The following is a 23,975-nucleotide window of genomic DNA, read 5'->3' as shown; positions in this document are numbered from 1 at the left end:
TACATTTCCTGTTTGCATTTTATTGGGAACTTCAAAGAAAAGAAAGTGAGACAGATTGATTCCCAAGACAATCCGTGATGTAAACTCCCAACAAGCTGGGGAATTCTGGACGGTGAAGGGGTGGACGGTGAGGCTCAGTACAGCCCAAAGTCAAAGGCATTAGGGTTGTTCTGAAAATAGAGATTCAAGAAGCCCTGGAAAATGCTCTTATCTGTGAGAAGAGCACAGACTGTGGGGTCCCACTTCATGGCTGATATCCAGAGCCGCAGGGCTGGCGTGTGGCTCACACAGCTGCAAGACAGGAAAAAAGCGTCAGCACAGCACAGGGGGAGGCATCAGGAAAGGGGATGCACATTGCTTTTTAGATTTGCAAGATATGAAAAATGGGTTTATTTGGGGAATTATCTCAGTTATCTTACTATCAAGTGAGAATGATAACTTACTGGAGGAAAATCTCATTTTTGGAAAAGTCAAATGTGTAGAAGTTGTTGTTGCTTCTAATAATACAGTGAAATACTTTGGACTGATGGCTCTGGGAAAATAACATGTCTGTGCGTCATTGGGTTTTTTTTGTTTTTTAATATATATATTTTTTTAAAGCTTGAGAAACTTACATGTGCTTCACTGTTTGCCAACAAAAAGACAACCCTCTGAAACAAACATTATTGGGTCATTCTCAGATTTTACTTTAGAGGATAGAAAAAAATAAAGACAAATAATTTCCAAAACATGCTTAAAATGAATAAAACAATAATGAAACCTTGAAATCATGGAGTTGACAGGGCTCTTTCAAGGATCCACCAGGACATTTAGTTCTGGGGTTTATAAAGCGACAAGCTGAAGATAATACGAGTGGGTTGTGGGAAATCCAGGACTAGAAGTGAGGTTTCCTAACCTGTGATTCCATGCTCTGTCTTCAGAGGATACCGCCTTTTGTAAATTTTATGTTTGAGACTGAGTTTTAAATATCCTGATATGTCGTATCTAAGCTCCTTCAAAGAGAGCTGAAGTCGGAAGTGCAGGAGACAGTGCCTGGGTGGGCTCCAGCCCACGGGTTATGAAGGTGCAAACACAGTTCTGCTTCAGCAGGGCCGGATTTCCAAGTGCCAGAAATGTCCAGCACCCACCATGAGAGTGGTTTGGATTAGGGTGGGCGTCTGCACATGTCCAGCTTCTCCGAGCTTTGAAGTAACAGAGCACTCACTGTTCTGCCCAGGAGCCTACACAGCTATTTCTTCACCTTTAACGTCCCTGCACTTCCATACTTCCATAGTGTTCATTGCCATTTTGTTTGTATGTTCCAAAACCAAGCATATATTACTACACAGATCTTTTTTATAAGGTTATTACTATCTGGGGGAAGATTTGTCCGGCAATGAGACGTGACTAAGGTATATGGTGTCCACTGGGGACCCGGCAGGACTAGGTGGAAGCATTGGGCACTGTGACTGTGACTCTCCACCAGCTCTCAGACCAGCCATGTGGGGGCGCTGGTGAGGACAGCAGGTTCTGAAGTCTGTGGGAGGCTCCTGGACTAGGGGTTTTATCTGCAGAAATGCGGGCAAAGTGTGAGTCTGAGTTAGCAGTGGAAAAGCACATGTGTTTTTAACAAGGAAGCACACACTGGGGTTTAGAAACCTGATTCGCTTCACAGACATTCTGAAACATGTCTACAGGGGGCACACAGACCATCTTAAGCAGTGTTACTCAGTGTGACTCTGGGAATTTACCAACACAAGGTCAAATGTCTTACTCCGCTATCCCATACACATCCAGCCGCTCAAACCAGGGCCAGAGGAGGTAATCAATCATGGATGTACAGGTTCCACCAAAGAAGGTGGTGTTCTGATACTCAAGAATCTAAAAATGGAAACAAAACAAAAGCAAATAACTTTATATATCTCCTGACATGTTTATAGACACTAAATGCAAATCTCAAATTAATTCCCAGAGAGGGAGAACTGAGGCCTCTATCCTTCTCCCTCTGGTTAGCAGAATGCTTCTTCCCTTTCTCTGAGGTTTCCTCTGCCTCTTTTAGGGTCACACTCCTGGCCACCTTGTCTCTTCCTTCCTTTCAACACTAGAGTGACAGTGAGGCTCATCTGATTGGAGAAACTGGAAGAACCACCCCCACAGAGTAGCCCAGCCCCTTCCTCTTAGCCTGGAACAGCTCCTCCATGTGCTAAGCCTTCCAAGGATAAGCTGAGCCCTGGACAGAGGAGGATCCACCTCAGGCCAGCACTGCCCATTACTTGAGAACAAGGGGAGCCTCAGCATGATGTTGAAGTCTATTATTAGGAACCCCACTCAGGATCTCCCATTCTCCAAGATCTGCTTTATCAATAAGAAAGGGGATTCTGTCGGGCCTGGTGGCTCATGCCTGTATTCCCAGCACTTTGGGAGGCCGAGGCGGGTGGATTACCTGAGGTGGGAAGTTTGAGACCAGCCTGACCAACAGGGAGAAACCCCGTCTCTATTCAAAATACAAAATTAGCCAGGCGTGGTGGCGCATGCCTGTAACCCCAGCTACTCGCGAGGCTGAGGCAGGAGAATTGCTTGAACCCGCAAGGCAGAGGTTGTGGTGAACCAAGATCGTGCCATTGCCCTCCAGCCTGGGCAACAAGAGCAAAAAAAAAAAAGAAAAAGGAAAAAAGAAAAAAAGAAAGGGGATGCTGTAATCTCCATGCCTTATTATTTTATCTTCTCAATTAATTCAAAACTAAGGCAGGAAAGAGAATCCTGTTTAATAGGCCCTCTCAAATTCTAACCTTGTGTTCTTCTTCTTCTTCTTCTTCTTTTTTTTTTTTTTTTTTTTTTTTGAGATAGGGTCTGAGTCTGTCACCTAGGCTGGAATCCAGTAGATCAATCACAGCTCACTTCAGCCTCAACCTCCCCCGGGCTCAAGCAATCCTCCCACCTCAGCCCCCCAAGTAGCTGGGATTACAAGTGCAGGCCATCATACCTGGATGATTTTTATATTTTTTTTTGGTAGAGATGGGGTCTTGGGGTCTTGCCATGTTGTGCAGGGGTCTCAAACTCCTGAGCTCAAGGGATCCTTCTGTCTTGGCCTCCCAAAGTGCTGGAAATACAGGTGTGAGCCACCGCACCCGGCCCCCAACGCTGTGTTTCTATCACACTTTTTTTTCATTTGAGCTTTTCAAACTTCACATTTGTTGGCCACTCAACACTATTACTTAATGCATTAAAATAAAATTTCTCATTCCCAAATGAGACTAAACCCAGGTAGAGGGACTGTAAAGAAAACAAACTCACAACAGACAGGTAGCCAAAGATGGCCCCAAAAAAGTACCTGCAAGTTTAAAAAAGCAAAAGTGTTTAGCAGAGGTGACTGTTGGTACAGGTCTTCCCAGAGAGAAAAGTATGGCACGAATTACCTGGTTAAATCAAGCAAGCTACTCATTTTGACCTATATACTTCATAATCAACTTGATACTTCCCTAGAGCTACAGATCTTGACTGCTGGGCCCAGGTGAGTTGTGGAAATAAGCTATACTCTTGCTTTCATCTGGAAATATCAGGGTTCTGGTGAGGGACAGAGGGCAAAAGGACCAGAATCAAGCCGTGGATTAGGGTCCCGGGGCAGGGATAGCACAGTCCCCCGCCCAGCAAATGCACATACACATTTCCCTCACATTTTCCAAATGTATCTTGAAACCACCCACATCAAAACTACTGGCATTTCCTAATACAGCTGCAGATTATTGAGCCCCATCCCAGACAGGTATTTCCCCACCAATTTCAAGCAGGGCAAGTCTGAAATCCCAACAGAAAAGCTATCTTTCCCTAAACTAGCACAAAGTGCTCGCTCCTTTACAGACGGAGGAGAACATCCTGGACAGGCCTCCTGGGAGGTTTGCTGAAGTCTTCAGGACTCTCGATAGGAGAGTTCCCTTCTGTGCAAACCTGGAACCTTCCAGACACTAAAATTACTTTTTCCCCTTAAGAATCCTAGAAAATTGGGACTGGAAAGGCCCCTGAAACTCATCTAAGTGTGACCTCCTCATTATACCATGATCATTACACAAAGGATTAGAAGTGTAGTGTAAAAATGTGCACTACATACTAAATATGAAAAATAATAAAATGCTATAATTGGGGAAAATGAAAGCTGGAACAGAAGGTAAAAAACCAGGAAGGAAAACAGTATCAAGATATCATGTCCTGGGTCCTGCAGAGTTCCTTCAATAAAGCCTTGAATTTGACTCTTGAGTTTCCTGGCAGCCAAAGGGGAGAGGAAAACATGCCAGTGATGTGATTCTTGTCTCCCACGGGGAAGCACAGGGGAGCCTTGCTATGCAGAGGAGGAAACCCAGTTCCAAGGAGGTTAAGGGGCTCTCTGGATCACACCAGAACTAACACACAAATCGTATTTTCCTAATTCCCAGACTAGTGTCAACCTTATGTCATTCAATTTCAAATATGTGTTTTTAGACTCTAATGAAAAGCTTCCTCAAATTGCTTGAGCCAAGGAGTTTGAGACTAGCCTGAGAAACATGGTGAAACTCCGTCTCTACAAACAATATGAAAATCAGCTGAACATGGTGGTGACACCTGTAGTCCTAGCTACTAAGGAGGCTGAGGTGGGAGGATCGCTTGAGGCTGGGAGGTCAAGGCTGCAGTAAGCTGTGAGCACACCACTGCACTCCAGAGCAAGACCCTGTCTACAAAAAAAAAAAACCAAAAACTGGCCAGGTGCAGTGACTCACGCCTGTAATCACAGCAATTTGGGAGGCCAAAGCAGGCAGATCACTTGAGCCCAGGAGTTTGAGACCAGCCTGGGCAATAGGGTGAGACTCCATCTTAAATAAATAAACAAAACAAAATAAAAATAAAAAAGCTTCCTCGTCTCTTGTGAATTCTTTTCTGTAAGAATGAAAAAGAATACCATGACTTGATATCTTGATACTGTTTTCCTTCCTGGTTTTTGACCTTCTATTCCAGCTTTAAATGTAACAGAAAAAAACTTGGAACCAGCAAACTCTGAAAGCTCCTCCTTCTCTGCAGCCAAGGATTGGCTCGGCTCTGAGCTTCTCTGTGAGAAGAATTTCCTTCTTAGTCTCACTCTTTCATGCTGTCTGAATCAGAAGCTCAAACCAAAGCAAGTGACAGAGGGATGAGACATTCCAACACAGTCATGATGAAAGAGCTTATCAGAATTCTCTCCTTCCTGGTTTATTCCACTGATAAGCGGATCAGGCAACTTTACTAAACTAGTTATTTCTTGTACTCAATTTAAAGCAAGTCCCTTCCATTTACTCCTCTGAAAAAATGTTAGGATAGAGGCAGAGGCAAAATAAACTGACAGTCTTAACTTCCAATGTCTTGTCTTTCTTAAGTGTTTTATCATCAGAAATGGAATGAGAAATGGGTGTTAGATCTAGATCCATTTAGCAGTAGTTATGTTAATATCCAATCTGTCCTTTTAAAGAATTCTATGTTGAGTTCTCCCACCAGATTATATATCACATTTAAAGATACAGCCAGGCATGGTGGCTCATGCCTGTAATCCCAGCACTTTGGGAGGCTGAGGTGGACAGATTGCTTGAGCCCAGGAGTTTGAGACCAGCCTGGGCAACATGGTGAAACCCCATCTCTACAAAAAAAACCTAACTGAGCATTGTGGTGTGTGCCTGCAGTCCCAGCTACTTGGGAGGCTGAGGTGGGAGGACCACCTGAGCTTGGGAGGTAGAGGCTGAAGTGAGCAGTGATCATGCCACTGCACTCCAGCGTGGGTGACAGAGTGAGACCCTGTCTCAAAAAAAGAAAAAAAAAAAGATATCAGTGGTCGGGCACTGTGGCTTATGCCTGTAATCCCAGTGCTTTGGAAAGTCAACGTGGAAGGAGCTCTTGAGGCCAGGAGTTCGAGACCAGCCCGGGGCACATTGTGAGACCTTGTGTCTACAAAAAATAAAAAAGTTAGCCGGGTGTAGTGGTGCCCAGGAGTTCGAGGCTGCAGTGAGCTATGATCACATCACTGCACTGCAGCCTGGGCAACAAACACAGCAAGACTCCATCTCAAAATACAAAAAAAAAAAAAAAAAAAAAAGATATTGGCCATTCTTAATGTTGAATAGCTTCCCTCACAATGGCATTCCTCACTTTCAGAACCACTGTCTTTTGTATGAGCAAGCAAACCAAAATAGCCTTCTTAGAAAATGTTTTTCTTCAAAGACCCCAGATATCCCCTATAAGGCTTCTACAAATGGCAGGCGAGGGAACTGAGGCTCTAGCTTCCAGGCCTCAGATTTTTTGAAAACACTGACACATTTTCAATTCAGGCTTAAGAGTTCAAGAGGTTTGTTGGGAGTCTTTAGTACAATAGAAAAGCTCCTTTCTAATGCAAACATGGTACCTTCCCCAGACATGTAAAATTACTTCCCCTTTAGCATGGTAGATATTTTGCAGAAAGGTGTTTGACCTTCTGGAATGTGAGAAAAATCTATTTTAAAATTTTCTGTTCTCCAATTCACTGAAAAATAAGACTAGGGACGCGATGAGGGGTAACGAGCGAGCAATGCAAATGAAGAGGAAGGCACTACTTGGTAGGACGGGGGTGCACTGTTCCCACGCCCTGCACGCGAGAAGCCTGGCTGGAAAGGCACCTCATCTTCTGCGAGGGCCCTTCGGGCGCCCCCAGAGGGACGAAGGAGAACGTCAGCGTTTTGAGGTGCGCCCTGGAACACAAGGGGAAGGAGGAAGCGCATGGGGCTCCCCCTGGTGGCCATCAGTGCGAGGCGCGTCGGCCACGGCTCCCCAAAAAACGTTCAACAGGAGGATGAAGAAATCTGCAAGGTTTTTGCGAGAGAAGCAAGATCATTAAGAGAAGCGAATCCCAGAATCCAAACCAGGCGTTCGAGAGAGCGCCAGTCTTCAACTCTTTGGTTCAGCCTCAATAATTGAGCTTCAAACATTGAAGCGGCCACCTCACCTTCATTGCCAAGAAATCCTGGGCCCCCAATCCCGAAACAGTATGGTGGCTCCCAGTGGGGGCTGCTGTACTTGCTGGAGGAGGAAGAGTTTTTCCTCATTAAAATCGTTCTGAAAATGCAGAAGCCATCCCCTACTCTCTGCCCCCCAAAAAACCAGAAGCCATCCTCCACCCTCTGCGGCCCCTGAAAAGACACACAGCAACACGCCAGTACATCAGCAATACTGGCCCTTTTCCAGAAGCAGCGGAAAAGTACTCAACTCCAAGGCAGAAGTCTTTTATTAATATTTTTATTTTTTGTGGGCACATAGTAGGTGTATATATTTATGGGGTACATGATATATACATGGTCCAGGCATGCAGTGTGAAATAAGCACATTATGGAGAATGGGGTATCCACTCCCCCAAGCATTTATCCTTTGAATTACTAACAATCCAATTACACTCTTTAAATTATTTTTAAATGTGCAATTAAGTTATTATCGACTATAGTCACCATGTGGTGCTATCAGAGAGTAGGTCTTATTCATTCTTTCTGTGTTTTTTGTACCCATTAACCATCCCCACCTCCCTGTCAGCTCATGCTACCCTTCCTAGCCTCTGGTAACTATCCTTTTACTCTCTCTGTTCATGAGTTCAATTGTTTTGATTTTTAGATCCCACAAGTAAGTGAGAACATGTGATGTTTGTCGTTCTGTGCCTGGTTTGTTTCACTTAACATGATCTCCAGTTCCATCCATGTTGTTGCAAATGACAGGATCTCATTCTTTTTATGGCCGAATAGTACTCCATTGTGTGTATGCACTGCGTTTTCTTTTTTTTTTTTTTCTTTCTTTGTTTTTTGTTTTGTTTTGTTTTGTGTTTTCTTTGAGACAGAGTATCACTCTTTCACCCAAGCTGGAGTGCAGTGGTGTGATCTCAGCTCACTGCAACCTCTGCCTCCCAGGTTCAAGCAATTCTCCTCAAGCCTCCTGAGTAGCTGGGATTACAGGCATGCACCACCATGCCAGCTTATTTTTGTATTTTCAGTAGAGACGAGGTTTCACCATGTTGGCCAAGCTGGTCTCGAACTCCTGACCTCAAGTGATCCGCTAGCCTCGGCCTGCCAAAGTACTGTGATTACAGGAGTGAGCCACCACACCCCACCTGTACCACATTTTCTTTATCCATTCCTCTATTCATGGACACTTAGGTTGCTTTCAAATCTTAGCTATTGTAAACAGTGCTGCAACAAACATAAGAGTCCAGGTATCTCTTTGATACACTGATTTCCTTTCTTTTGGGTGTGTACTCAGCAGTGGGATTGCTGGATCCTATGGTAGCTCAATTTTTAGTGTTTTGAGGAACCTCCAAACTGTTCTCCATAGGGGTTATACTAATTTACATTCCCGCCCCAGTGTATGAGGGTTCCCTTTTCTCCACATCCTCAACAGCATTTCACATTGCCTGTCTTTTTAATAGAAGCCATTTTAACTGGGGTGAGATGATATCTCGTTATAGTTTTGATTTGCATTTCTCTGATGATCAATGATGCTGAGCACCTTTTCATATGTCCGTTTGCCATTTGTGTGTCTTCTTTTGAGAAATGTCTATTCAAATCTTTTGCAGGGCAGAAATGTTTTGAGTTCATAAAAGATAAATGGAGTTTCTTAAGATTTCAAATCTCAGATCCCTGCTAAAATGATATAGCTGAGGCTGAGCTAACTATGTGATGAACCAGTTCCCTGTTAAACAAACCTAGGGTGTAGAACAAATCTAGGGCATATTTAAGACCATTTTCTCCTCTGGGAAGGAGACTTAGAGGCAGGACCTGCAACAGAACGTGCTCCTCCTGCTGCCCATCAGTTATGACCTCGATTCTCCATGAAGGTGCAGAATACAACTTGTCAAAATTTGGGGATTAAAGGACCACTCAAAATTCTATGCTGGCATCCTTTTAATGAGCTTAATTCTTATCTTCAAAATGTATTTGTAGGGCTGGATGTGGTGGTTCACACTTTTAATCCTACTACTTTGGGAGACCAAGGTGGAAGGATCGCTTGAACCCAGAAGTTCGAGACCAGTCTCGGACGGTCGGAGAAATCCCGTCTCTACAAAAAATACACAAAACTAGCCAGGCATGGTGGTGCCTGTAGTCCTAGACACTCAGGAGGCTAAGGTAGAAAGATCACCTGAGCCCGGGAGGTCGAGGCTGCAGTGAGCCGTGATCATGCCACTGCACTCCAGCCTGGGTGACAGAGTGAGACCCTGTCTCAAAAACAAAAACTAAAACAAATCACAATATATTTGTAAGATAGTGTGGGGGAAAAGCTAGGAGGGTAATGCTTGACCAGTCAAATGTCTGTAAAGTGATTGGTGGTGGAAGAAAATATAAATGAATATTTATCAAGTCTCTGAAGTGGGGAGAGGACTTCCTACACATAAAACAGTGGAGGAAATCATAGCAGGAAAGCCTTACAGCATAATACTTTCAGATGCTGTACTTCCATATGCAAAAATATATAAGCCAAACTAAAAGTCAAAAGAAAACAAAAATGTGTTTTAAAACCAGCCAAATATCTTTTCTATACAAGGAACGCTTTAAAAGGAACTTTTACAAATCAACAAGGAAAATTAGTAAGATTCAGATGGCCAGATAGGCAAAGCCCCTGAACTGAACAGACAAATTTTACAAGACCAGGAGCAAGAGATGACATACTTCAGGGAAAACCTCCCACTTCCCTGGCAATCAAAGAAATATGCATTAAGTCAACAATGAGGAGCTACAGTGTATCTCCACAGCAAATATTATTCAACAAACAAATATCTTTTTGAATGAACTCTCCCCCCAGTGAAAAGGAGATAAGGCAAAGAGCATTTTCACATACTGCTGGTGAGGGGCAAACAACACAAGTCTCCAACGTGCTCATTCTACCCTTTGATCTGGTCATTCCATTCCTGAGAGTCCAGCTTAAGAACATATTCTAAAATACAGAAAATGCTTCTTAGGCAAAGAAGCTGATATTCCCTGTAGCACCATTCAAAATGGCAAAGGACTAAAAACCATCTAAACACTCCTAATTAGTGTACTGGATAAATAACTTTATGGTTTATAAACATGGCAAAGTATGCAGACATTAAAAGTGTTTTCGGCCGGGCGCAGTGGCTCATCCCTGTAATCCCAGCACTTTGGGAGGCCGAGGTAGGAGGATCATGAGGTCAGGAGATCGAGACCATCCTGGCTAACCAGTCTCTACTAAAAATTCAAAAAGAAATTAGCCGGGCGTGGTGGTGGGCGCCTGTAGTCTCAGCTACTTGGGAGGCTAAGGCAGGAGAATGGCGTGAACCCGGGAGGTGGAGCTTGCAGTGAGCCAAGATTGCACCACTGCACTCCAGCCTGGGCGACAGAGCAAGAATCCGTCTCAAAAAAAAAAAAAAAGTGTTTTTTCTACTTTTAAAGATTACATATTTAATACAAAAATACATTCCCATCATTTAAAAAAAATCAAACACAGAAAACAGTGTAAAAGGCAAAATCTTCCCTTCACATCCCTGCCCTTAACCACTTTTCTTACCCACCCCAATTCTAATCAGTCCCCTTCCCAGTGTGAGACACTACTGGGAGGTGGATGGGTTTCTCTCTAGATACTTTTCTAGCCATTTATTTACATGTATATGCACACTTGCATGGTTCAGTTTTGTTTTCTTCTACTAAAATGGGATCATACCAGCTGTATTACTGTGTGATTCATTTAATATTTCTAGGCAATCTTTTAATGTCAGTACACAGATTTACCTCATTCATTTTCAGCCGTTCCACAGAATTCCACAAGACAGACATGATTTGCTTAACCACTCACCATCTAATGAATATTGTTTCCTAATTTGCCATCATCACAAATAATGCTGCTGCTCTAAGAAACACTCTTATACATGTAAATAAGCATTTATAGAGTTTATAAAAATTGGCCAGGTGTGGTGGCTCACACCTGTAATCCCAACAATTTGGGAGGCCAAGACAGGTGGGTCACTTGAGTCCAGGAGTTTGACACCAGCCTGGGCAACAGAGGGAGACCCTGTCTCTACAAAAGTTAAATAGAAAACTAGCTAGGCATAGTAGCACACGCCTATAGTCCCGGCTACTCACGAGGCTGAGTTGGGAGGCTCCCTTGAGCTCAGGAGTTCGACGTTGCAGTGAGCCATGATTGCACCCTGCATTCCAGCCTGACAACAGAGTAAAATCCTGTCTCAAAATAAAATGGCAGGGGGTCTAGGGAATATTTACATCATAATAGTAATCAAGTTTCAACTACATAAAATATACAAAACAGAAAAGGGCAGAAAACAAAAACAAAAAAGTCCCCAAGATTGTAACAGTGGTTGTTTCTGGTAGTGGGATTATATTTTTTCCCCTTAGTTTCTATGTTTTCCTGTACTCTCCAAATTCTCTCTAATGAACAAGTACTACTTTATAATTGGAGAAGAGTAAAAATAATTTTCAAATAATAAGAATAATTATTATTCTATTATTTATGTGATGGGAAAGGGTATATCAGAAGGCTATTGAAAGAAGTACAGCAAATATTAGTTTATCTAGAAAGCAGCTGTCAGAATTGGATGATGAATGAAGTAACTGAACTAGCAACAGCACTAATACACTTAACCAGGCATCCCGAGTCAGGGATAACCCATTCCCAAGTGTGAAAGAAAGGTGGTTACAACTAAAATGGCATGTTAGTAAACATGCTAAATCAGCTAGCAAATCCAAGAGAAATCACAACGTATGTTCATGCAAAAACCTGCACAGTGTTCACAACAACATTATCCACATTGGTTCCAAGAGTGGAACCTTCCCAGATGTGGATAAACAAAATGTGTGTATTCACACATGGAATATTATTTAGCCATAAAAAAGAATGAAGGATGAACCTTAAGAACTTCATGGTATGTGAAAATAGCTCATGAAATGCTACACGTTGTATGATTCCAGTTATATGAAGTGTCTAGAATAAGTCAATCCATAGAGACAGAAAGCAGATTAGTGGCTACGTATGGCCAGGCGGACTGAGAAGAAATGGAAAATGATAGCTTACGAGTGAGCAGTTTCTCTGGGGTATGATAAAAAAACGCTCTGAAATTAAATAGTGGTGATAGTTGCACAACTCTCTTAGTATACTAAAAGCCAGTGAATTGTACACTTGAAAAGGGTGAATTTTGTGGCATACAAATTATATCTCAACAACTTTGTTATTCAAAATAGCTAGTAATAATGAATTTAGTTTGTAGACATGTTAACTTAGATGATAAAAAATTTAGCCTGTAGTCTGCTATATATAAAAGGATACAGAAAATTGTTTTCAGTGATGAATTAACCAGGTATAAACTTTTTTGCCTTCCTTTCCTGGTGCTATCGAAGGAGAAACAATTAAACAATATATAAATAATTTTGCCACTGGAAATTAATAAAAATTAAGAAAGAGCAAAAACAAAACTAAACCAAGACAATATAATCTAACTTGAATAAATGTCTTTTTTGATGAGAAGAAAGGACAGACTAAAAATTAAGATTACCAAGTGCAGTGACTCATGCCTGTGATCAAAGCCCTTTGGGAGGCTGAAGTGGGAGGATCACTTGAGCCTAGGAGTTCAAGACAGCAACACAGTGAGACCTCGTCTCCACAAAAAATTAAAACAAACAAAAACAAAAACAAAACAGTTGGGCATGGTGGCCTGAACCTGTGATCCCAGCTACTCGGGAGGTTGAGGTGAGAGAATCACTTGAGCCCAGGAGGTTGAGGCTGCAGTGAGCCGTGATTGTGCCACGGCACTCCAGCCTGGGTGACAGAGTGAGACCCTGACTCAAAAAAATAATTATAACAATAATTAAGATAATGGAGGCTGGCTCGGTGGCTTGAGCCTGTAATCCCAGCTACTCGGGAGGCTGAGGTGGAAGTATTGCTTGAGCCCAGGAGCTCAAGACGACAGTGAGCCATGACTGTGCCACTGCACTCCAACCTGGGCAACAGAGAGAGACCCCCATCTCTAAAAGAGGAAAAGAAAATAAAGTAATTAAAAAAATAAGATTATGGGTGACATTTAGAATCAATAAAGTACTTAACTATAGAAGCTCCTGGGTGATACACACATAATTTATGCAAATTCCGCCTCATGCAAACTGCTACACATAAGGCATGCAATCAAATTTGGCAATGCGGGAAACTCTGCATGGAAATGCAAAGTGAAGCACCCCAAGGCAGGTGGTTGGATGACAAGAAGCAAAATCATAAAGTGCCTTGTGGCCGCCGGCAGACAAAGGCTTCAGTTGCTGGGCCAGGTCTCATCCCTCAGTGCTATTTCAGCATTATTTATGTTGTCCTCTCCCTGCTCTCCTTTATGGAGCTCTGATGATGATGAAGAAAGGACTAAGCAATAGTCAGCGTGCAGAACCAATTCATAAGCCACGAACACTTTCTAGATTTAAAGCAAAACTCCAAAGCCTCAAGGAAACATGACCAAATCCTACTTTTCACTGCACTTGAACTTGATTTGACTATTTCCATAATGAAAATATTTTTGGAAGGCACAGATGAAAAGTGACACCAAGAGGTCCTGCCACATTCAAATCCACAAAGATCAAATGAAGCCTGGCTCAAGTCCCATTCAGAAATGGGAAAGTGAATACCTGAAAAAGAATACAACTAAAAAATGTGTGCTGCTTAGATTAATGATTCAGTAAAGGCTAGAAAATCTGCGTGAAGACATAAAGTACAGCAAGACAAGTGTCGTAGTTTTAAAACTCATGCCAATGTTCAGAACAGGAAAGCCAGTGAGCACGCTGCTAGTTTGATAATAAAAGTGGCAGTAATATATCTCAAAGAATTGTAAAAGATAATAGAGAAAAATGCGGTTATATAACAAGCATAATAAATATTTGATTTTGATGGAACTTAATTTTTTTTTTTTTGAGACAGAGTCTCACTCTCACCCAGGCTGGAGTGCAGTGGCATGATCAAAGCTCACAGCAGCCTTGACCTCCTGGACTCAAGTGATCCTCCGACCTCAGCCTCCCAAGTAGCAGGGACCACAGGTGTGCATCACCACATCCAGCTAATTTTTGTATTTTTTGTAGAGACGAAGTTTTGCCATGTTGTCAAGTCTTGTCTCGGACTCCTGGGCTCAAATGATCTGCCCGCTTAGGCCTCCCAAAGTGCTGGGATTACAGACATGAGCCACTGAACCCACCTGAAACCAGATTTTAAAAACAAACAAACGAACGAACAAAAAACAAGCAAAAACAAACAAACAAACAAACAAAAAAACTTCGAAAGTTAGACAAGGCAGTTATTTCAAAAGAAGAAAGTGTCAGAGTTTAAGGCCACAAAAGGTGAACTGGCCTTTTGTTTGAGGATAACATAGCAGAAGATTATACATGAAATCTTGGCTTGCTTATCACTCAGAAAGACAATGAGTATTTAAAATATTTTTAGCTCACAAAAAATCCTGACTTTGCAAAATCATGTGAAAGAGTTGCATAAATCAGGGGATCATCTCCATTAAAATTATTCTGACAAATTTCAATTTCACTAGACTCTCCTAGAATAAATATATTGGCATTTAAAGGAACAGATCACATAATTCAAGTTCATTGGTCATGTTTTCAGATTTCAATATTTCCTACATTGTAGTTATAATTCTTTGTTTGTTTGTTTGTTTTCGAGACAGGGTCTTGCTGTGTCACCCAGGCTGGAGTGCAGTGGCATGATCATAGCTCACTGCAAGCTCAAACTCCTGGGTTCAAGAGATGCTCCCGCCTCAGCCTCTAGAGAAGCTGGGACTACAGACACACGCCACCATGACTAGTTAATTTTTTTATTTTTAGTAAAGACATGGTCTCACTGTGTTGCCCAGGCTGGTCTTGAACTCCTGGCCTCGAGTGATCCTCCCTCCTTGGCCTCCCAAAGTGCCTGGATTACGAGTGTGAGCCACCACGCCCAGCCATAGTTACAATTATTGCTAACAGTCTATGGGACAAAACCACATTCAAACCTGTTAGAACAATGTGGAATACCCGGTGTTCCTTAAATAGCATCAGTGAAAGCTACCTACACCAAGGCTGGTTAGTGAAAGCTACCTATACAGAGGCTGGTTAACAATGGTGTTTCTGGGGCTCAGTTATTGAAGATAAAGTGAAATTTCTTATTCAATGACATGCTGGAGCTGCCCACATCTTTTGCCAGCTCTTGAGTTTAGAGATAGCACATTGGTAGCTCAAAATTAGCCTTGGCGGAAGTATTTACACCACCCAAATCAGCAAATGCTATAAATCAGTGCTTTTTCTTTTTCTTTCTCTTTTAAGAGAAAATTGATTGTTAAACATTTATCACCACACCGCTGATGACATTCCTAAACTCTCTGGTTAAAGCTCCTAGCCCATAAAACCATTCCAAAGGTCCAGTAGAGACCATACGTTGCTCTTCTAAGCTCTGCCCACATATGAATATCCCATCAACACCTCAAATTTGACAAAATGTGTCCTCCCTCAAACTCTTAGTGAAAAGCATCACATTTACCAGCCACAAACTTGGAAACCATCCTCGGTAACTCCTACTCCTTCCTCAGATTTCATCTCATCTTAGTCTCTCAAAATCTCTCTAATTAAACCTCCCTCTCCAACCCTCTTTAGTGGGGCCCTCTTTGTCCCTTCCCAGTCCTTGCTCTTGGCCACTCTAATCCATCCTCTATACTCTTGCTGGGCTGAACATCTTCTTCTTTTTTTTTTTTTTTTTTGAGATAGGGTTTCACTGTGTTGTCCAGGCTGGAGTCCGGTGGTGAAATTATAGCTCACTGTAGCTTCAACCTCCTAGGCTCCGGTGATCCTCTCACCTCAGCCTCCCAAGTACATAGCACTACAGGGATAAGCCACCATGCCAAGCTAACATTTTGTATTTTTAAAGAGATAGAGTTTCGCCACATTGACCAGCGTGGTCTCAAACTTCTGGGCTCAAGTGATCCTCCCACCTTGGCTTCTCAAAGTGCTGGGATTATGGGCTTGAGCCACTGTGCTCAGCTGAGCTGAATACTTTTTCTTTTCTTTCTTCCTTTTTTTTTTTTTTTGAAACAGAGTCTCACTCTGTTGCCCAGGCTGGAGTGCAGTGGCGCAGTCCTGGCTCACGGCAACCTCCCCATCCTGGGTGCAAGTGATGGGCTAAATACTCTTAAAAGCATGAAGGAGTATACCACTCTCCTGCTTGACAGGCTTCAATTACTCGCCATCAACTCTGAAATAAAGTACAAATCCCCAGGCACAGTGGAAAAGGCCTTTCCAGCGTCTGACTCTGGTCCACCCTCCACATTCGCCTCTTATCAATCACTCCCTCGCTGGCAACCCCTCACTGGTTACTGTTTGCCAAACACACCAGGCTCTCGCCCTTGTGCCTCTAATTCATCCTAAGAGTCAACAGAGGCATTATCTACCCCCACAGACCAGCCTTCTCGTATGCATGTCTCCAGCCTAGCACTCAACACACCCAGGTTTTAAATGGGCTTAACAGCCTATCTCCCCATCCAGGCTTTGAGCCCCTTGAAGGTCTTTAATATTCTTTATTCCTAGTACATAGTTCTGAGCCTTTACAAAGAGGCCACTCCAATTTGCAAAACAGGACTAGTACCATTTGTAACTGAGAAGGTTGTTGGCAAGATTCAATGAGATGATGTATGCAAAGTATCTGCAGCATGATTCACGGCACAAAATACTGGTTCACTTGCCCTGGGAAAGACCCCCAACTGAAGAACTGCATCTCCATCATAACCCTATACTTTCATCTAGCAATCTATAATTTAAAAAGTTCACCCATCATCCAAATGGAGGTAGGAGGGAAACGGATGAAAATGTTTCAATTACTGTATCTTTGAATTCAAAGGGTTTTTTTCCCCCAGCTCCTTTCCCTGGTCCAGTATTTGTTTATCTGTGAGAAGGTAACCAGGCATGATGGGGTCCATTCAGCTGATCTTTGAAATAAAGACTATAAATTCTCTAGTCACAAGATTTTTTGAACTTCTTTTTTAAAGCAGCAGTTCTCCTTTCTCCCCAAATGCCGTCTTCTTAGACTTGAGGTTGAACATGGTGGTTAAAGGCAGTGCTGACCTGAGTGAAGCAGTGTCTGGAACCATCTACCAGGCCTCCACTCGCTGGGAAGTTGAGTGGAGAACCCACTGCAGAACCCAGAGGCTCTGAGGAACGCACATTTCAAAATAATCCCTCATTTTGCACACCGGAAAACCAAGGCCCAGAGAGGTACAGAACATTGCCCAAGGTTCTGGAATTTAGTAAAGCCAAGCCTAAGATCCAAGACTCTTTCCACCACATCATACGGCCTTCTTGGGGTCAAGGCCACAGTTGGTGACCTCAGGACAAAAGACTGACATTTCCTACACACGACCATTCGTCATCCATAACTTAACTGTACAAATCTGAGATAGGCAACTGGAAATATCAATACATTTAATCTGTTTCCACTTGATAAAGGTCAAATAGAAGAGTATTAATAACCAGTCTTCCCTTAAGGGGAAAAAAATCGTATTCTCTGGCTGCCAGTAGAGGAACCACCCACCCATAAGGTGAATTTATTAGTTTCTGGAACAAAAGAAACAATGGGAGTAAAAGAACTGCCTTCCAGATTATTCTAGAAGTATGGGATAAGTAGTTCCATTACTGCCGGGTTAATGAAGGATCTACTGGCAAAGAGTGCTCCTGCCACTGCACCCATTTTCCCCTTCTTCCTTAATTACAGATCCCTGATTTTATTCAGGGTAACCCAGCTAAAAGACTATATTTCCCAGCTTTCCCTAAGATAGTCATGACCCTGCAACTAAGTTCTGGCCAATGAAATGTAAATAGCCATTGGGTAGAATTTCTGGTAGGATTTAAAGCCTTTAAAAGGGGCATGGCCATTTGCCATTTTTTTCTTTATATTCTGCTTTTCAGAGCCTGGAACTTGGATGTGATGGCTGCAGTGACAGCAGCTATTTTGTTATTTTGAGGATGATAGCCTTGTACTAAGTTGTGCTAAGGATGACAGAGCCCATAAAGAGAAAGAGCTTCAGTTCCTGATAATGTCATAAAGAAGCCATCAAAATAGGCCTGAATTGCCTAGCTGTGGCTTTTTTTTTTTTTTTTTTTTTTTTTGAGTCAGTCTTACTTACTCTGTCACCCAGGCTAGAGTGCAGTGGTGCAATCATGGCTGACTGCAGCCTTGACCTCCCAGACTCAAGCTATCCTCCTGCCTCAGCCTCCTAAGTAGCTGGGACTACAGCTATGCATTGTTATGCCTGGTTAATTTTTAAAATTATTTTTGTAGAGTAGGGGTCTTGCTATGTTGCCTAGGCTGGTCTTAAACTCCTGGGGCTCAAGTGATCCTCCCGCTTCAGCCTCCCCAAGTGCTGGGATCACAGGTGCGAGCCACCGTATATGTGACAATAAGCCGTTATAATATGTGAGAGAATGTTACATGAGACAGTAAACCCTTACAACATGAATTTACAGTAGTTAGACTCCAGCAGCCAAACACAATCCCTAACCTTTACAGACCTTGACCTCATTGGCAGAAGCTACAGAAGCCATGCAGAGATACTCAGGAAGATGGGGTGACTCTGGGAAAGGAAGTAATTCATGGCATGTCCTCCCCAACTCCTCATCAGATTTTCCAGAATAATTCCAGAGCACGTTAGAGGAGGGCAAACATGTAATCAGATGATCAGAAGTCTGACTTATCAAAGGCACAAAGAATAAGCCTGTGAAGGCCGGTGTCAGAGTGACCAGGTTAGCAACCCTGCCTGGCTTCCTCCATTGTAGCTGACCAGGAGAGGGACCCCTTTTTGTACCTCTTCCAGGTTGCAGAATTCCTGACGCAGGGCTGCCTTCAGATCAGTGCATTCTCTCCCACATCTCAATGCTACCAGGCACTCCTTGGTCAAATGTGGGACCTAATCAGAGGACACAGGTTCTCAGTGGAGAAGTCTGCAGAAACTTCCAGTTCCTGCTCTGCTTGAAAAGGCAGCAAAGCTTTATAACTCCAGCCTAACAGGGCAACACCCACATCCGACCCCCAGCTCCCTGTGAGGGGCACTAGGTTATGTCTGTGGTTCCAGGATAATGTCATATCCCGGACATATCCCAGATTCCTAATGAGAAGTAGGAATCTGCTTCTCACAGCACTCTGGGAAAACAGGGTGCTTTAGGAGGCTTTCTCCAGTGCTCCTTACTTGATCAGCTGCTTCCATGCTATACATTCTTAGGTGGGACACTCAACCTCTCTAAGCCTCAGTGTTCCCATCTGAAAAATGGATACAATAGCAGTACCCACTTCAAAGGGCAGTTGGATTAAATGAGTTAGCTCCTACAAAGTAATTAGGACAGTGCCTGGCACATCATAAGTGCTTGATATATGTCAGCTGTTAATCTCACTGAAGTTTTTTAAAAATTCCTTTTCAAAGACATCATCTTAAAGTTTCTCCATTCTTTTTTCTTTCATTATCAAATCTGCCACCATTTATCTATTCTTCACATTTCCTGGGCAGCAGGCACTCTTATGCCTCTAAAGAGCATCACTGGCCAGGCACAGTGGCTCATGTCTGTAATCCTAGCACTTTGGGAGGCCGAGGCAGGCAGATTACTCGAGGTCAGGAGTTCAAGACTAGCCTGGCCAATATGGTGAAACCCCATCTCTACTAAAAATACAAAAATTAGCTGGGTGTGATGGCATGCGCCTGTAATCCCAGCTACTCAGGAGGCTAAGGCAGCAGAATTGCTTGAACCCAGGAGGCAAAGGTGGCAGCGAGCCAAGATCATGCCACTGCATTCTAGCCTGGGTGACAGAGAGAGCGAGACCCTGTCTCAAAAAAAAAAAAAAAAAAAAAGAAGAGCATCACCTTCTATGCGTAATCGTCACACTCCATTACTTTTTACCTGAAGTCGGGGAAATTGTCCCTTTAAGGATCACCAGTTTTCAGTTCTTTCAATATTCCTGCTTCAAGTCACATGGTCATTGCCATGTCATAACCATACCTCCTGAGCCTGCCAGTTGAAATGGAGAAGCACCTAGCAGTTAAGCCTTTAACTTTAATATCAGTGGCCATGCTCTACCCTAATTCCATGCTAGCTAATCTCCTGAGGATCACATGGTATCAAAACAAATCAGTTTCACCAATGATTTGGCTTTAAAATGGGTTGAGGTTTGGGAAAGACATGCAAAGTAAAATAGAGTGTGAGTGGCTTTTTAAATTGAATATACCTTACAAAATAGCTCCAACAACATCTTTTGGCGAGCTCGTTCATATGGGTCGTGTGGAAATAGCTTCCTTCCTGGATAAGCATCATCCAGGTACTCACAAGCGATCACAGATTCATAGATCAGTTGACATTGGCTGGTCTCCAGGACAGGAATGTGGCCAAAAGGGTGCTTTGTATAGTACCATTCAGGCTTGTTTCTCAGGTTAATGTTGACAACTTCATGTCTTAAAAAGCAAAAGGAAAACAAAAATGAGAGGCATCTGCAGGCAGGCACTCTTCTTGAAAGCAGAAGCAATCAGTTTAAAAGTTAAAATTTGCTATTAGTTTTCTAAGGTTTAAGTTTTGTATAAAATATATAACATCATCATCTTCCTTCCGGCAGTGAGATGTGTTGGATGTTTTCTATGTCTTATCTCAGTTGTTCCTCATAATTCCCCATGAAGTAAGCTCACCTCATAGGAAAGAAGGCTCAAGGAGGTTGAATCTCACACACAATGCCACCCACTAAGAAGTAGTAGAGCCAGCCGGGCACGGGGCCTCATGCCTGTAATCCCAGCACTTTGGGAGACTGGGGCAGGCAGATCATCTGAGGTCAGGAGTTCAAGACCAGCCTGGCCAACATGGCGAAACCCCATCTCTACTAAAAAATACAAAAAATTAGCCGGGCGTGGTGGCAGGTGCCTGTAACCCCAGCTACTCAGGAGACTGAGGCAGGAGAATCACTTGAACCTGGGAGGTGGAGGTTGCAGTGAGCTGAGATCACACCCCTGCACTCCAGCCTGGGCAAGAGAGACTCCATCTCAAAAAAAAAAAAAAGAAGTAGTGGAGCCAAGATCACAGACAGACAGACAGACTCAAGAGTTCACACACTTAACCATGGCATGAGAGAATTTAGTACATTTTACAGCTTGAAAATACAAATCTGATATTAACAGGTCACAACAGAATATGGTAAATGTTAACAATTAAGAGCATGAGTTTTGGCATGAACAGTCTAGCTTGGGACCTTAACCGAATTCCTAACCTCTCTGTGCTCAGTGTCCTTAATTATAAAATGGGGCTAAGAATTACACCCATCTCTTGGTACTGTGGTGATCAGGTAAGTGAATATGTGTAAAGTGTTTAGGACAGTGCCTGGCACGTAAGCATGCAATAACTTTTTAATTCTTCTTCTAATTATTAGATGTTCAAATAATACTATTATTTAATGTTCACATAATAATACAATTATTATTTAGATAACTATAAAGTTGCCAGAAGCATGAACATATGTTTAAAAAGATGAAAGGAAACAAATGGGAACATTCGTTGCTTAGTCTAGGAGATTGTCTTAAAACCTACAGCAGAGGCTGGATGAGGTGCCTCACGCCTGTCATCTCAGCACTTTGGTAGGCCAGGATGGGAAGATTGCTTGAGCCCAAGAGTTTGCGACCAGCATAGGCCACATAGAAAGACCTAAAAAACCTAAAGCAGTGAGTCTCAACTAGAGGTGATTTTTGGCCTCCTTCCCAAGGGACATATCACAATGTCTGCAGACATTGTTTTGCTGTCACAACTGAAGATAGAGGATAGGGAAGGGGGACTCTACTGTCATGGGTAGAGACCACTGAATGGGTAGAGACCACGGATACTGCTAAACATCCAGCGATGGATAGGACAGCTCCTATCCCACCTCTCCAACAAAGAATTATCTGGTCCAAATTGTCAACAGTGCCAAGGTTGAGAAACCCTGCCCTAAGAAAATACATCAGCTCCTAGGCTGATAATTTATCACCAAATGGGCAAACATCCTGTTGTTGTTATTTTCCTCAAAAAACAGGTAACCTTAAGGTCAACTTAATATGAGCAAAAGGGAAGAATCTGGAAATAGAGGCCCTATATACTCAACAAGGTGGATTTACATAATTTTATTTAAAATATCTCTATATTAGTCTTTGTATCTCTCTGACATGAGTCTGAAACTCTGAAGTCACCCCCTTGTGATGGACTCTCCGAGACAAGAGTCAGGAACCTGGAGTGACACATTCTCAACACTCTAGCTTGGAGGCCAGCTGTATTATGCAGTCCACATCCCAGCAAAGCTGCTCTGCCCTCCAGATCCAGACCTGTAGGAGCTGGTCTTGCAAACTTCCTTCTGGAAGAATCTATACCCATTTCTCAAGTTTTCAAGGTGTCTTGAAAACTTCCAGACACCTCTTGATAGCAATTCCTTTTATTTCATTGTTTGGAAAGATTTGTTCATTCATTTAACAGATACTTTTTGAGCACCCACTATGTGACAGGCTGTCTCCTAGCTCATGAATAAAAGAGACAGAGTTCCTACCCTGGAGAACTCACATGGGTGAAGGGGACTGGGGAGGGGAGATGGATGAACAAATAAGAAAATGCTGGACGCAGTAAGTTCAATAACGAAAGGAAACAGAGGTGACCCAAGATGCCTGGGGTGTGGTGGGGGAACTACCTCTGTGGAGCAGTCAGGAGAGGCCTCAGTAGCCTTGGCTGCGCCCTTAAACATTCTGGGAGGGAACCAATTCACCAGCCCCCTCATTCAGATTCCTCTGCGCTGGCCTAGAAGTTACAGGACTCGGAAAAGGGCTCCGCATTTCAGTAGGGCCCGCTAAAAAAATGCCCGCCGTTTGCTAATTACTTGTTGACTTTGCCTCCGGAGAAAAAGGACAGGGAGCCCCTTCTAAAATCTGAGCAGATGCCCCAGATGCTAAACATTCCCGGGCTCCTGTGAGGCACTGGGTTTGCTCGGGGGCTCTGGGTTTCCGCTTCTCACCTGATGTCTTTGGCCTTGAGGACGAGGCGGGTCCTGTGAGAATAGGGGCAGAACCTCATGCTGTAGATGCGGATCAGCCCCTCCGGGACTGGCCCTGGGGGCTGGCTTCCTGCAGAGCAGCGATGGAGGGGGACAGGGAAAGGAGAGGCTTAGTCAGCCCAGTGAGGAGGGAGCTCGCTCACTTGCCCGGATCCCAGGATGGCTGTGGGAGCTCCAACTCCCAAGTCCCAGAGAGGACAGTGCTGCACGTGGCTTTTCTTCAGGAGAGCCCTCCAAGTCCCTTCCTGCCCCGCTGGTCTGCAGGCCAAGGCCAGGCAGTTCCACCGAAGCCATCATTTTCTGTCACGCGGCGCCCCCAGCTCGCGGACCCCATGGAGAGCACTCACCTTTCCCCAGGGTCCTGGTCGCATCCTCAGACATGGTCTCCAGCTGTTTGCGCAGCTCCCGGAGCTCACGGTCGCCGCCCTGTGGCTCCCCACCGCTGCCGCAGGGTCCAGAAGCAGCTGCGCTCTGGAGCGCACCTCTTGCCCCAAATTTAATTTTTGAACTACTGGGCTCCGGCGGGGCACAGGGAAAGCGATCTGGAGCAGCAGCTAGGATAATTTAACCTGGGGAGACATCGCTCCAGATTTGGAAGCCCGAGAGTAGGAGCTGGCAAAAAACAAAACAAGACAAAATAACACCTGAAAAGCTCCCTCTTGCTCTGAACATGTGCTTAAAGCTTTGGAGGGGCCTCCTCTATATCAAGCATTCCTCAAGAATGGGCATTTAAACTCCAACATGGATTTCAAAGGAGTTTAATCAAAATCGACTAGGGTAACGCTGACTTTTTCTTTTCCATTCTGAATCTCTTGCATCACTAAGACAATTGGCCATACCTCTGTAAGTACAGCTTTAAAAAATAATAAGGCCAAACATTCTCATGATACAGCAACTAGGAAATAAAAAGTTATTGGTGTTGAAATCTCACATACGCT

At 43.5% G+C, this 23,975-nt stretch overlaps 1 protein-coding gene across 2 annotated transcripts; it reads right to left on the bottom strand.

Moving 5' to 3' along the window:
- Positions 1-23,445, bottom strand: GSTO2 (glutathione S-transferase omega 2). 2 transcript variants are annotated; one of them, XM_025396843.1, is made up of 6 exons: positions 23,385-23,445; positions 22,999-23,107; positions 20,218-20,440; positions 18,809-18,910; positions 1,754-1,860; positions 1-291 (listed from the first exon to the last, which is right to left on the bottom strand). In XM_025396843.1, exons 1-6 carry the CDS (start codon positions 23,416-23,418, stop codon positions 135-137), a joined length of 732 nt encoding a protein of 243 aa, XP_025252628.1. In that variant the 5' UTR covers positions 23,419-23,445; the 3' UTR covers positions 1-134. The 2 variants fall into 2 exon arrangements, with proteins under 2 accessions (XP_025252628.1, XP_025252629.1); XM_025396844.1 differs by lacking the exon at positions 18,809-18,910 and having other exon boundaries at positions 23,385-23,427.
- Between the last annotated feature and the right edge of the window lie 530 nt (positions 23,446-23,975).

The sequence above is a fragment of the Theropithecus gelada genome, chromosome 9, assembly GCF_003255815.1.
Source record: "Theropithecus gelada isolate Dixy chromosome 9, Tgel_1.0, whole genome shotgun sequence".
In the NCBI taxonomy this organism is placed as follows: Eukaryota; Metazoa; Chordata; class Mammalia; order Primates; family Cercopithecidae; genus Theropithecus; species Theropithecus gelada.
Note: the sequence above shows the minus strand (reverse complement) of the source record. Positions and strands in the feature narration are given on the sequence as shown.

Coding starts and splice junctions, on each gene's coding strand:
- GSTO2 (XM_025396843.1), bottom strand. CDS start 23,418: ATGTCTGAGGATGCGACCAGGACCCTGGGGAAAG. Junction 20,441..22,998: donor CTCAAGGCCAAAGACATCAG/GTGAGAAGCGGA, acceptor TTGCTTTTTAAG/ACATGAAGTTGTCAACATTA. Junction 1,861..18,808: donor AATTCTGCAACCTGGAAGAG/GTACAAAAAGGG, acceptor TTCCATTTTTAG/ATTCTTGAGTATCAGAACAC.